Raw genomic sequence first — 14967 nt, forward strand, 5'->3', positions numbered from 1 at the left:
GGTTCATATTTTTATAGTTATAGTTTATTCCGCATTGTAGAGAAAACCTAGAGTCAAGTCACTGTTCGGAGCTTAACGCCGCACTTAGCCTTACCAGAGATGATAAATACAAAATAAACTATCAAATTTTCAATAATCTAAGGTTAAAAATTAACATATTTTTATACTCCCAAGCATATTGAATCAGTTGTTATCATCTATAACATTGATAAAATCTTTACGACTAGAAAATTATTTACCAATTTAAACGAACTAATAAAATAACTTAAAAAATCTTAAAACCAAAATGGTCTATCAATAGAAAGTTCCATTGACATTTAAATTTATAAATATTAATTCTTTTATATGTGACCTATGGGAGAAGGATCAAATAAAATGGCAATACTGAGATACATATGTACATGTAAAATAAATCAAATAAAGGAAAGGCTATAATCCGCACACAGCAGGACAGAGACAGAGACAGAGGGAACCTAGTGTTAAGCGTTACCCACTTTCCGCCGAAATTTGGAGGCATTGAAGCAGAGGCAGGAAAAAATGGAAATATATATTTAATTTCGTCGAGTGGGGATCGAACCTAAAGAGTCGCATTTACAGACACTTTTTGCGCCCCTGCGTCACGACTGGCCACAAAACTGAGATATATGTAGGTATATATATATAAACAAAATGCATATTTGAAACGAGGCTAGATTTACTACTATTAAAATTCACAAATAGACCAAACCGCCCCAGTTTCTTTCGAGCTAAAAAGTTAAAAACGAGAACAAAGTGTACCATTCCCGAGACATTATTACGAGCTCTTAGATTTTATGGAAGTATCATAAAAACCGAAACTGGAAGCTTTTTTTAGATTTAGATTAAACGTCCAGTTGATGGGCCACAATAAAGCAATCGTTAAACGCTTAGGTTATATATTAAGATATTATAACCATATGTCAGTCAGTTTGTTTGTAACATGGTGATTGTGGGTTCAATTCCTAATAAGGGGAATGAAATATTTTTCATTTCATCACATTACATACGCACGAATACAGACTATCCTGACATATAGCAATATACTTGGATACACTGTAAAGCTAAAAACAAATCAAAAGCTATAGAAATATGTAAATGTCGCAAGACTTCATCATATTGGCGACATTTTTAATATTCATTTTTAAAATTAGGTTAAGATAGAAAGTTATACCGGAAGGTTAGTTATCAAATTACATAATAGACAATAATCATGTAAATTCTAGTGATTTTTATTATAGAGAGATATGGATACATGATTTCCATATTATCGAAGTAGATTAAATATTTGAACAGTGCATCAAAGAAAATGGTGATCTCCTTTGAAATTTAAATTGTTGCAATCAATGTTCATTAGGTATATGCTTATTAATCTAATAAAAGAGTAAAAGTAATACTGTTTTTGTCAGCTTCACGAGTTAGAGAATACTTCCCGCACCAATTCGAGACAAAATTGTACGAGTGGCAAAATTCAAAGCTTCGTTGTCTTCCGTTCCTTTCGTTGTCCCCAAATGAAGATTGAATCTATAACTATTGCGGTGACAGTTAGACGTTGTCCGCATGTATGTCACGACCGCCTCATATAATTGCCTATATTTAAATTACCATTGAAAATCAGCGTAACATAACCACATAAAATTATTCATTATCGTCCAGTGAACGTGATATTTAAAATACATAATTAACCTAAGGTATCCCTCAAGGCACTGCTTTGGATCCACTTTTCTACAATATGACTGCAATAAAAAATTGTTACGATGGCAACGTCCCGCCTCGGATGACTCGTTTAATTTACTAATTGGTCATTATTCTTCCACATAACGACCCAATTAGGTTCAATCAATCCCGGTACAGCATTTAATATTGAATATATTGTATTAAGTATATGACAGAGGGAAATTTACAACGTTTCATAATATATAAAACTTGATCAGAAAACTTGTTCGATAGGAAGTTTTATAATGAAGGATGAATTAACATTTGGAATACTTTCTACGCATAATCTATGGGAAATCGAATCTTTTTTGATATTTTAACGATCTTTGGGTTTAATTATTCCATTATCTGTCTATATATTAATATTTGTAGAGTTGTGTTAATTAGGGACCAATATGAGTTCATTATATCTTTATTATAACTTCAACTTTATTAATATCTAATGGATATCATTTGTTCTTACAGTAAAAAACATTTTAAGCAACGGAAACATTTAATTGTTTTTTAAAAAATGCTTTCAAATATGAAGCGTCTTAGACATTACTCGCTTTGCTGATGCCCAATTGGTGATATGATAATAAAACACAGTATGTGCACACGTCGACACAAACATAAATCGTTTCTACCAGCCACTGACCTACGAAGATAGCAGATTGGTACAGAAATATATTTATTTAAGACTATTATTGTTTATTAATAATAGTGTAAAGTAATAAGGAAATATGGTATAATAATTATTAACGTAAATATATCCAATTCAAGCTTATATTATTTGAGTAATAGCCATACGTTTAAAGTTAATTGTGCAGCAAAGACAAATGATGGTCGATTTCTTCAGTTTCTATCTTTAGTTTAGTTTCCTTGTTCGTGTACGTAGCTTGTGACATCGCTTATTAATTCTACGTAGCTCTACGCTCTCATAGGTCTGCGGTGCGCGTATTTCGGAACCGTTTGATCTCGCCGCCCGCTTTAATGAGGCGGGCAGTATAGACGGTAACTAGTCCGGATTGTTCTGCCTACTGTCTGATTTGTTGACTTTTGGGAGGTGCTGTGTTGAATTTCGAATGGTTTTTGATTCTAGGTGCTAGGTGTACGGGAGAATAATAAATTTAGATACAGTTGATTTCTTATAATTTTTATGTTATTAATAGCTTTATTTTCTTTAAAAGTCCATAATAAGCGTGTAATTATTGGAATAAACATTAAAACTAATCTATTTATCGATTATATGATTGATTTTGAAGTGTTCTCTCATAAAAACTTTATCTTATCTAACTTTATTTTTGATCTATGTCAATATCTGCAGTAAAATAAAAAAAATATTTATCAACTGACCATAAATTAAAATCGTGAAATCGGGGAACTCCTTAGGTATTACAAAAACCAAAGATCCGACTGAAAAGATTGAATATGTTTCTTAATAAAGAATGTCATTTACACCCACACGCTGACGCACGAGCTGAATAAATATCCTAATATTATATTATTTCGTATTTCTTGAATCTAGCAATGAGAAGTTTTTGAATTATATTGAATTCCTCAAAGATAATGAGGAGTAACAATTTAAAATTATAAAAAGTATAAAAAAACTAGAGCAACTGTTCATTTTGTTAAACATATTGTTAATTGATTTGAATAACATTATCAAAGGAGCATTTATATTCGAATTATTCATTCATAACGCTGACTTTTTTTATTTAAATATTACGTTTAATAAAAGTTCTATGTAATATACACAAAAACCACCTCAAATAACAAAAGTATCTATTGTGTAATATAAAAGTACTTATGACACAAATATGTCAGCACTTGTACTAGCTACCACATTTTCACGCTCAAGTATTTCTGTGGCTGTAACTTGAAATAGAATTTCGCATTTCTTTCATCCAATAGTCGTTCCTAAATTTTGACTCGTTAAACAATCGTAATGGAGTACCCATGAACCGACTGACATTCAAAAAATTCGACAGTGAGAAATGAACAGCCGCAGCACAAAACAATCTGCAATACAGCGGCTGAGCCGTAACATTTACCGAAAAAAGAAATAAATAAATAGAAATACGCGCGACTTTTCATTTTGTTGGGGAAAAGCGAACAATGGGCGGGAAAAAAGCGGGAAAATTGCGCGTCACTCTGCCGTACCAATTTGTCAAACGGTCGCCGCAAGATGGCGGCGGCGGATGCGCGGCAACATGGCGGCTTCCGGCGGGGTTTAATTAAAAATGCGTCTCATTTTAGTGCCGCGTTTAGGGAGAGCTGGGCGAATTGTTTAACTAGTTTTTTAATTGTATAGCTATTACCGCAAACGCTGAGAGTCACTTAAAGTATATTTCAGCAGGTGGAGAGTGTTGCTCATGAGTGTACGTTGTTAAGGATCCAAACAAACTCATTAAATTATTCAATTAACTATATATATTACACTGTAGACATACACAATGAGAAAACTTAGTGATAAGCCACCCTGTTCTCCATTTTTAGCCGTTCCATATGCATAGCGTGGTTTGTGATAAAACTTAGTATTGTTGTTGAAAAATAATTGGTAAATATAAATATACCGTCGAATAAAACATATACCCAAGTCAATTGCGTTGATTCAAGCATATATTACGTGCTAATTTTCGCGAAGCTATATATAAAAATAAAAAAAAACAAATACACTCATTGAACATTTAATCCTGAAGTATAGACAAAGTTCTACATCTGTATTCATGTAAAAGAAGCAATCATTACTATAAAAACGAAAATACTTCTGAATCGAGCCAATATGAACGGTCTCGCTGCCGACATCGACAAGTAAAATAAGTATCCAGAGGAAACAATTAAAAAAACAATAAGTGATATCTCATTTACAGCTAATAGCTCTATTGTTCCAATCGCTTTACGCCCGCTGCCTGATGGCTCATGGAGTCGTGGCTGATCCTACGAGAGCACAAATTATTACTTTTCGTATATTACGAGTATAGGAATTGCTACTTCATAATAAAAAATGGCAGTTACCCTCCAATCGTGCGGAACGTTTGATGGATGTGATATTAATTACTCACTGTACTTAACCATTGTCTGGTCTTTCCTACTTTGCTTTTATGTTGGAATGAGCTTAGTTTTTACTGTTAAATGTTTTTTTTTATTATTTTAAGACTGTATATAATGTTCTTGTGTATAAGAAATTAAGTTTTTATTTAAAGTTTTCAAAAATTTTTATATATTAAAAATTAGTACACATATTCATCGTTATTCATTGATCAAATTGTTGTAATTCTATCTAGCACATTTCATTAGATGTTTATTAAATATGCATTATTATAATTCATTTTGTTGTTGCAAATTAACGTACAATTTATCTTCATGATATTTTATATTATAGATATGTAAATCTATCTATCTATCTAAATACATAAATAAATAATTTATAAATAATCAATTTCTATCAATTCTCATTGCACACAAAACCATAAACCAAATAAGGGGCAAACAAAACTGATAGTATATTTTCAAAAATCACTTGACCTCCCACGAGTGACGAGATCATTAACGCACCGAAATGTCTCCCATGGCCCGCAGCCACCCCACCGCAAAGGGAATGCATGTCAACGTACTAAAACAGCGCCATTTATATGACGAATAATAGAAAATACCCTCTATTAAAAAACAAGTGGGAATCACAATGGGGATCGAACCTTGGCCCTTGCATCCACTCCAACTTAGGGTTGAACGTGACTTGAATTTTTAATAGATTTTTAAACATGTTTATTTTGTCGTAGAGACTCCTCTATGGACGTAGGTGTTTTTCGTTTGTGTGTTGAATATAAATTTTCTAATGATATTCTATTGGGCTATCTGATTGAAATTATCTTGAATTGAAGAAAGTAAGACGTGGATTGGTCAATTTAGTATACGTATTGAATTATCAAATATTTCCTTTTAAAATGATTATGAAGTCGTTTAACTAAGCTTTACAAATAGACAAAACTGGACAAAAAATAGAGAATAATCCTACTAAAATAAACAGAAATGCATTTTGCGAAAAATGTATGTTAAGCAATATTTAATTAGTAAGAAAATACATAGCAAATTAAACAAAACACACATTCTAAATATCCCCCCATTGACAACCCTACACAAACCAACCCTGCATCCCTCGTGAAGTATTGAGTGTATCAACGGTATCGGTAGTTGGATTTGTTTGAATTTGGTCTTATTAATTAACCAAATAAAACACTAGAATACGCCTCTTCGGTTCACCCTACATCATTTGCCATAGTAACTACATTTGTTGCTGCTCCTCTTGATAAATAGACGAATGAATATCCACGCTGATAACTCTTACGAATATTTTTTGTTTAGAACTATATTTGTATGATACTAGCCAATTAGACGGAACTAAGCTTCGAAAAATATATCTTGCTATTGTCAATTTGAACTAAGTCAGATATTTTTTGATTCATTAATTTCCAGTGTGTATTGTATGAGTACAGATGAAATCTATAAGATAAATGGCTGAGATAAGCTGATGATGTAATGATCATTTTATAAGGCCTCTGTCACTGAATCGATCTCCCGTACTTCTCAATGTTGAACTCAGCGAAAATATAGTCATATATCCTGGCATACAATGCTTATTATAGATACAAGAGACTATTTACATTTCTATTCTATTATAGGATCATCCATTGCAGCGTAGTTTTAATACGATTGTGTAATTTTATTCTACAAATAGGAAATTTGGAATTTCCTAAATACCATATTCCTATACATTGAAAAGTTTTAACTAGCGAAAATTCTTCAATAAATCACGTACGTAACCCACCGCATAATTTAATCGTAACCCCGCGGGCCACGGAGCTTAACCGATATTAATGTCTTCACAACTAGCGGCCCGAGGCGTGCGTTCTTTGCGAGCGCGTCCAATTACACGTAACCGCCAATTAGGAATGTGGCGCCCGACGTGGGACCGTGCCTCTGAATGTATTGTTCGAATTATAGTATAACGAGCGACGCTATCAAACTATCCTTAGATATTTAGATAGCAATTACATTTTGGTTTTATTATTTTTTTAGCTTTAGGGTACGCAGAGGGAACCTAGTGTTAATATACTCCGTTTCCTATCAATTTTCGTGGCATTGTGTGTTGATTTGCGAAACTCAACGCCGCATTTTGTCTTGCTATTAGAGCAAGGAAATAAACATATCAAATAATTAATTTACAAGAATAAGATGTATTGAAAACTGGTCAGCATAGTATTAAGATTGGTAAGTATTTTATAGTCATAAATAGCGGATGTTATAAATCTAATTACATATAACACAACCTAATAGCATCCGATTTGTAATTACTTAAATTAAGATATTTTTGAGCATGTTTTTAATTACATGAAAATAATTAATAATATCAAAAGATAAGTATATCAATATGTATCTATGACGTCATAGACACATTGACAGCTTACGTAAGTAATGCATGATATTTCAATGTAATTAATTGATTTAGCTATCTATGCATTTTTATCATGTTCATTAGTTTTTCATCAAAACCTTTAAGGTCATCGTGGCGTGGTACACCAGCTGACAGACTGTAAAAGTTACGTTTGTGGGTTCGCTTTTTATTCGAGAAATTGAATTGTATTTTTGTTTGTTCCTTATGGTGGCTATTATACTTCATCTATAGATTTTCCATTAGATTGGAAAACATTGAAACAGTTATGTAAAATACAATATTACTTATCTAATTTTTAATAAACTTATAAATTAGTAAACAAAGGCCACGAGGCAAAAATTATAAAAATTGAGATTTTGGTAATGTTTATTTCTAAGACGTAATTTTCATGCGTAAAAAAGTACGTGAGTTGACATGTTTAGTAAAAAAATCATAAATTTCGAAATTCTTGCACCTGCATCGCATAATCATCATTCTACTTATTCTAAGCAATGCCCACCAACGTCGACGACGTCAAATAAATAGGAAACCTTAGAAAAATGTTTAAAACGACAATATCCGTAGCTTCTAAACAATAAAAGGGAGTGTGCGTTCGAATTTTAATAGGGGACAGGACGCTCGACGAGATTGTTTCGAAATTAAAAAGTATGAGAGAGAGCTTTGGATGTAAATGGGGATACTGTCCCTGTCTTTCCGGCACGTGGCCATCTCGTCCATGAATATTGATATGTCTCATTATATTTACATCGAATGCTTGAGTTATCGTGGTTTAAGTTTTGAGTAGAAAAAATGTTTTTAACTATGAAATTTAACTTAAATATGCAAATCATCTTTAAATACTATAATTAAAATATTTTTCAAATAGCAATACCCATTTACTTCAAAAAGAAAACAAATCTAGTACGTTATATAATATGAAAGTGTTTATCAATTACAATTCGCCACCTGTTAATAACCCAGGGTAAACAAGCCGTTCCTAAATACAATACTGCCTCGGGCGGGAGTGGGGGTGGGGGTGCGGTTCCTTTGATGCCGTCTGCGAACGAAAGCCTGGCTAACCGACGCTTAGCTTTGTTTTCCAGTTAAATGATAGACATTTTGCTGGTATTAGCTGCGGGTGACGTCTTAAGGTCCTGCCGTTGTGGTAATTGATTTAACTTTTTAAATTATGAATATTGGTTGAGTTTGCTATTGTTTTTTTTTTATTATTATAATTTTATGATAGTTATGTAGTTTTAATTTAAACAATGCGCGATGTTGAGGTTCGTCAGTGAACACGACCTGTTTCGATATAATTAGAAAAATGAGGAATGGGACGTCTTCACACTAGGTTCCCTATACCTACACTCCTATGCGGGTAGCCGCTTGAAGATGTTTTTGACGAGTTTTAAAAATATTAATAAGTAAAGCTTAATATTTTAGTAGCTAAAGTAAGGTATATAATCCATAATAACCTACCTTTATTAAAACTAAATAAACACTATTTCGAAACTGTCAAAGTCTCATGTATTTTTAACCGTTTTCCTTGTAACAGTTTTTTGATGCAGCAATACATATTTATTTGAAAAATAACATTTTCCAGTATATATAATGGATGTGTCGCCCTTTGACATGTTAATTCTTGTATATTTTAGGGTTTTTTGTATTAGCGTGTGCTACTTCACGCCGCTTGTTCGTTTTGTTACGTTTTCACAATTCAATTTCAATTTAAAAGATATCCGTTGGCAGTGAACAGTTAGTAATAGTTTTAAAATAAATTGTCTCAAATATTATATATATTTTATGAAAGTAAATTTTAGATATTTTTTGTTAGTGTAAGCATATAAGCATATATGCACAAAAATATCCCTCTTATTAAGATTTTGTACTTAATTAAAATCGCTAAATTAGTAAACCAACGCAAAAAGATCAACCTTTTTAAAACTAAATTTCTACTCAATTTATTAACTAGTAATATTCTTTAAAAAAGCGAAATTAGAAAAACGAGTGCATTAATTCGCCCTTACCCCCGTCACATAAATAAAACATGGTGTCCCCATATACCCCACATACCCCGTATGATGTGATATTATCAAGCAATTTGCATGCTACTAATCTATTCAAATTAGACCGTTTTCTTTGATGTCTCCATGAATTACGTTTAACCTTTGTGCCTGTTTTGATATTTTTATTGCTTTGGATACTTTCAAGTATTATGAGTGACGGCTTGGTCAGATATATCTATTTTCTTACAAGGTAATCGGTCAATTAAGGACAACTTTTTTTTCAGCTTCGCGCTTACTGTTGCTTACTTTTCGTCAAATAGTCGAAACGTTACAATCTGTAGCTTACTTTTCGTCAGATAGTCAAACCCAAGAGGGGACAGGTTCGAGTCCCGCTATGTTTTAAATTTTTATACGATGTTTTTAAATATTAAAGTATATGATTGTTATCAAAACTTATATTGGCCAGATATAAGGAAAGGAAATAAATAAATAATCATCTCTAAAAATGTTACTGTAAACTTCTTCGTCTTTTAGTGGGCGGTGACGTGAGACAAATAGAAATTTATAAAGCAACTCATTAAACCTACACAAAACAATCTCATCATTTATAGATGTTACAGAGAAAGCTTGAGCGTAGGATAAATCCTAAAATAACCATGTATAAATATGAAATTACCTTTAAATGTTAGTTATTTATTAGTTAAGGTACTGATTTAATACCTAACTATTGACATATACATAGAGGTATATTTAAGTGTTTGTGGAACGCACCTTCACGCTTTTCCCGCAAAGTAAGATTAAGATACTCCGCTCTGCATTTTCCGGTCAATTTTCTTGTCATTGTGGTAAGTGGCGGAATTCAGCGCCGTTAATAAACAGTTACCAATGTAATTAAATAAATTTATATAAGAAACAATTGTACTTGATCGTCAAGCTACAAGCTACTATCATATGCAAAGTATTATATGCAAATGCTGCATTTGGATGCACTGCGTTGAAATCCGTTCAGTATTTAAAAGCGATGTTTTTTCTCTATCTCACTCACCTTATATAAAATAAAAGAAGAGTTAATAATATATTATTATAATAAGAAATTGTAAATGCTTACTTTAAGCAGGCGTTCGTCGAATACCTACCTGAAACAAATAATCAATCATTAACATTATAAAAATTATATTAAATATATTTAAAGTGAATTAATCTTATATGTAGAGAAACTTAACGTCTTCTTGGTGACTACTTAGTCTACATCAGCCTTATTGCATGGACCTTAATGGTCCGTGTTAAATAAGAACTTCAAGTTATATCGCGCATGCACAATAGGATCAGACACTCCGTTCCCCATTTTCTGCCAAATTCTAAAGGCATTACGTGTTTAGTGGCGGAACTCTACTAACCCATCGCGATTACAGTCACAATTTGTACCACTGCGCTACCACGCACCGTCCTCAATAAATTAATAATCAAAAAATTAGTATTAAGAGACTAAATATTTATAATAATATTAATATTATTGCAGTTTCACTTTTGTTAAATAATATCTCTTCTATCTCTCTATCTATCTCAGAATATTCTATAATTCATGTGTTTTTTTAATAAAATCCAACAATATTATATAGTATTTTGCATTTGTTATCCGCGCCGGTGCAGCCGCAGGGTTCTATTCAAGCGTAATATTCATAACAGCTATCGTTCTCGAGATAAGAAATCTTCATCTCGATTTTACGAGTCACTAAGCTTTGCTCTGGGCTTTGATAAGGAGCTTGGCTTGTTATCTGCTTACAAATGTTACAATTTGTGACATTTTTTTTATTTATACAAGGATTACTTGAAACGGTGTTTACTTGTTTATATATTTTTTTAATTTAAACAATGCTATATTTAAAAAAAAAAAATAAGAACCTCATTATTCATTGAAAGTTACTTAACAAAATAATTAATTAGATAACCATTTAAATTTTAGAATTTTTAAACACCTGTTCATAATCATTTAATTATATTAAAACAGCTTATGTAGCAATGTTAAATCAAGAATATCACCTGCAAAATGTACTAAGCTCTGTAATACAAAAAAATATCGCTATGCTTCTGTGTTTAAGTAAAGACCTAGTTCTGTAGAGTTTATCAGTAGAGCAAGTAAGATGAGCGCAGTAAACGGGGAATGACGAGCGAAACGAGTCCGGAGCGAAGCGAAGCTCTAATGTTATACAAAAAAATAACTCAATGGTTTAAATTCAACTCAAAAGATTAAGATAAAGTATAAAGTAAGTAAAATTTAAGTTTTTATTCCGAATATTTATGTAAATTGCTCCATACAAATACGGATTAACATTATTACACATTATTAATTAAATTACACCTACTCTAGCAAAAAGCTGTTATCACGAAGCCCGATCGTTATCAGCGCGGCTATAAGCGCAGCCATTTATAACCTGCGCATGCGACGAATTGTACGACACATATTACTCGGGAACGCGTTCTCCTTTAATTATGTCGTACGTTACTTACGAGTTTAGTATGATAAATACTTAATGTTTTTTAACCATTTCACATGTAGATTTTTTTACCTTTATAAAGACACAACGTTTAAATGTAAATAAGTGTTATTGTAGATTTAATCTATACTTGACTTTAAGTTTTCTTTCCACACACTTTAATAGACAGTAAAAAATAAAATGTAAAAAAAATCTTAATAGTTCAACGCTTACAACGTAATAACGCACGCTATTAATTGTTTAAAGAAAACGACAGATACAACCGTCGACGTGCGTCGTAAAAAAAACCATTGAAAACGTGTCTTTATAAAAGAAACTTTTGAAAAGAACTCATTAATTAAGTCTGTACTAAGGAAAGTGACAGAGTGTCCTTAGTGACATCACGGTAATCGCCACAAGCGATTACGGACCATTACCGTTTGGAACTTAGGTTGATATTACTGTTAAGTTAGAGATATATAGATGTAGATAAATAGATATTACGTGTCGGTTACACCGCTTCGGGTATAATTTTATTCTAATTTCAAAAGTAGGCGTGGTCAACTACCGAGATACGCAAAATGGCTGACTGAATAATAATTGAGATTATTTGTTGTGGAATTATGTTTATTTATCGGTTGTGAGATATAATGGTGACAGAAACATGTTCAAGTTCTTGAGTTAAGTCTTTAAGATGGTGATTAATGATAGTTTGTTACAAATATTATTATCTATAATCGCTAAGACTAAATTCAAAACTAGACAGGATGGTCACTAGTTCAAAACCTATATGTCACGTACACTAAAAAACGCTTTAAAATAATTTACCAATACAAAGAGAAAAGCAATACAATCTCTACAACAATATCTTTCCTTTCAACATAAAGACAAATTTAAAATGTCCATAAAGTAAGAATGATTCCAAATAGCACTCACGTACCATATTCTCGAGTCCCAACCCTCAATGTTTTATCCCCTTTAAAAGGCACCTCTGTCTAGGCATCAAATATTCAGTGTTTTCGTCTGCCTAGGTCTTAAGCACGGATTTGGGTGAAGCGTCGCAAGGTTCAGCTTGGATCTGGGTGACGTTTTGTGTCAATGTAGGTGACTGGGACATTATTTTTAAATGACAGATTGAGTGCTTATTAACACGTTTGTGTATTTTGAAGGCAGCCTTTTGTAAGAGGTTTCATTTACTAAAAGTAATATTAGAGTATTAGAAAACGTAAACTCAAATGTGTAACAAAAAGTGTAATTATAGAAATTAATAATTTTAATAAATACTTTACGCGGAAATCAAACTAACTTACTTAAATATGGCTCTTTCTACGAAAGTATGAATATTTTTCTTACATTTATAATGATTTTCGATTTTTAAGAACAAGAGAAAGATTGTATAGGCATCAAATATTCACAGACGTCTGCCAGCTCTCAAACAAAGCTGAGTTCAGGAGCACAAGGCGTCGCGACGTTTTGTATGGATGTAGGTGAGACGGTCTTCAGTTTGTGTCTTTACTATAGAATGGATGAGACTAGTCATTTTTTGTTAATATTCTATTAGAATATAGCGTAGCTGCTCAGGTTTATGTAAATTTAGTAATAGTCTTATATACATAATACTGTTTATTATAGTAATTGAAGGATTTATTTATAAAATATGTCATAAATATATTATGACATATTTCCTTCCTTTTTGTACATTTATTTCCTTTTTAAGAATTCAAAATAGGGTAGGAGGACACAATTTGATTTTGATTTGATTGAATTTAAATATACTTTTCTTTTTCTAATAATATTTATTTTTGAACTCCTAAATTAATAAGCATAGCAAAAACTGTTTTTATAGCTTACAATTTAATTAAGCCATATTTCCATACATAATCACGTATTGTATTGTTATAATCGTACTGTTATATTAATTGGTAGGAAGTCGCTTTCCGACGTCATTCAAGAGGCGACGTCTCGTCTGCTATATAAAGTAAAGCCAGGAACATAATACTTAAGCCCCATTAATATTCTTAGCACTTCTGTGTTACAAGGATTGCAAACACAAATAAAAATACTTATCGTAATCGTGACGTACGCAATTTTTTTGTATATTAGTACTTAGTAGGAAGTGAGTTCTGTTCGACTACATATTTTTAACGTCTTTAATTTTAATAGAAAATATAATTTAGAATTTTTTTTTTGATAAATTAATTATGATTGTTTTCCCATATTTTTTTATTTAAATAATTGTTGACTTTTGTTTTGCATTCTTTTTCATAGTATGAACGAACTAAAAGATCAAAGTTAGTGACTAGATAAAGTAGATATCTTGTTTTTTGTTAACTTTGGTTTGAAGTCTAAAACACTAAATCAAAAAAATATTAAACCCGTAATCTCACATGAGCACTAATCCTAACAGGTGTCTTGGCGACTGGCGGAAGGCATCACTATTCAGACACCGTGCGAGGTTTTCGTCTACCGGACATCGTGGGTTAACGCACTTAGTATTTTTAGACCTAGGTGCAGTGTTTCCGGGATTACGCGCTGAGAGGGTAACTACTTGATGCAATATAATATAGAAATTTATTTACTTATTTTATTAGCTTCACGCTATATCCTAGATGTAGCAGGGTAAGCAAAAAGGGTACCTAAAGTAAAGACACTCTGTTCTTAAAGATCAAGACATTGCGTGTTGGGTGACGGATCTCAACAAATAGGTACTTAAATGTAATACATTCAGCAGATATACATTTATAATATGTATGTAATATATTTTAAAATTTTAGATTCCATTTTTGAACCTGTATCCAAATAATGACGATTATAAAATAAACAACACTAACATAACAACATTATTATATCGTAAATAATCAAAGCCCAATTTTCTCATCGCACATCACACACCCTTAAACGACACTTGCAGACGTGCCTCGTTTTTATTTCAATATAAAATAAAATAATCAGATATATATATAAATGTAGGTATTCGTAATTACAGGCGATGTGCGAACGCTCGTTGCACCCGTCCAGCGCAACGCTGCGCTAAACTTTACGCAATGAGATGAAATCACACGCATTGCTTAGTTTAAATACGTTTTTTATATTATTTTACAGCGATATTACAGTAAGTAGTATATGTAAAACAGAAGTTAGTTATTGTTATGTAGGTTTGGTTCGCTTCGCTCTATTTTATTAATTAGCCATATGAGGACCGGGATAATTGAAACTATTATTAAAATTCAATTAACGTAAGTCTAAATTTTTCTTCGACTTTATAATCAATTCGACACAAACAGAAAAAATATTAATTACCTCTCTGATACGGCGACAAGTACATTTTTTTATTATATTATTG

The 14967-nt window shown here is 31.9% G+C and overlaps 1 protein-coding gene across 7 annotated transcripts in view; it reads right to left on the reverse strand.

Annotated features, from left to right (window-relative positions):
* The window catches only part of pan (transcription factor pangolin), a 122795-nt gene that overhangs the window by 29861 nt on the left and 77967 nt on the right, over positions 1 to 14967 (reverse strand). For 5 of the 7 annotated variants that reach the window (XM_085202139.1, XM_085202137.1, XM_085202138.1 and 2 more), the window contains exon 5: positions 10259 to 10282. The exons of the other annotated variants lie outside the window; for them this stretch is intronic. In XM_085202139.1, the coding sequence (XP_085058265.1) occupies positions 10259 to 10282 (24 nt within the window). The remainder of the gene's footprint in view (positions 1 to 10258; positions 10283 to 14967) is intronic. 7 annotated transcript variants of the gene reach the window in all.

The sequence above is a fragment of the Heliconius melpomene genome, chromosome 18 (genome assembly GCF_056956725.1).
Source record: "Heliconius melpomene rosina isolate 202511_hmr_F chromosome 18, ASM5695672v1, whole genome shotgun sequence".
NCBI lineage: Eukaryota > Metazoa > Arthropoda > Insecta > Lepidoptera > Nymphalidae > Heliconius > Heliconius melpomene.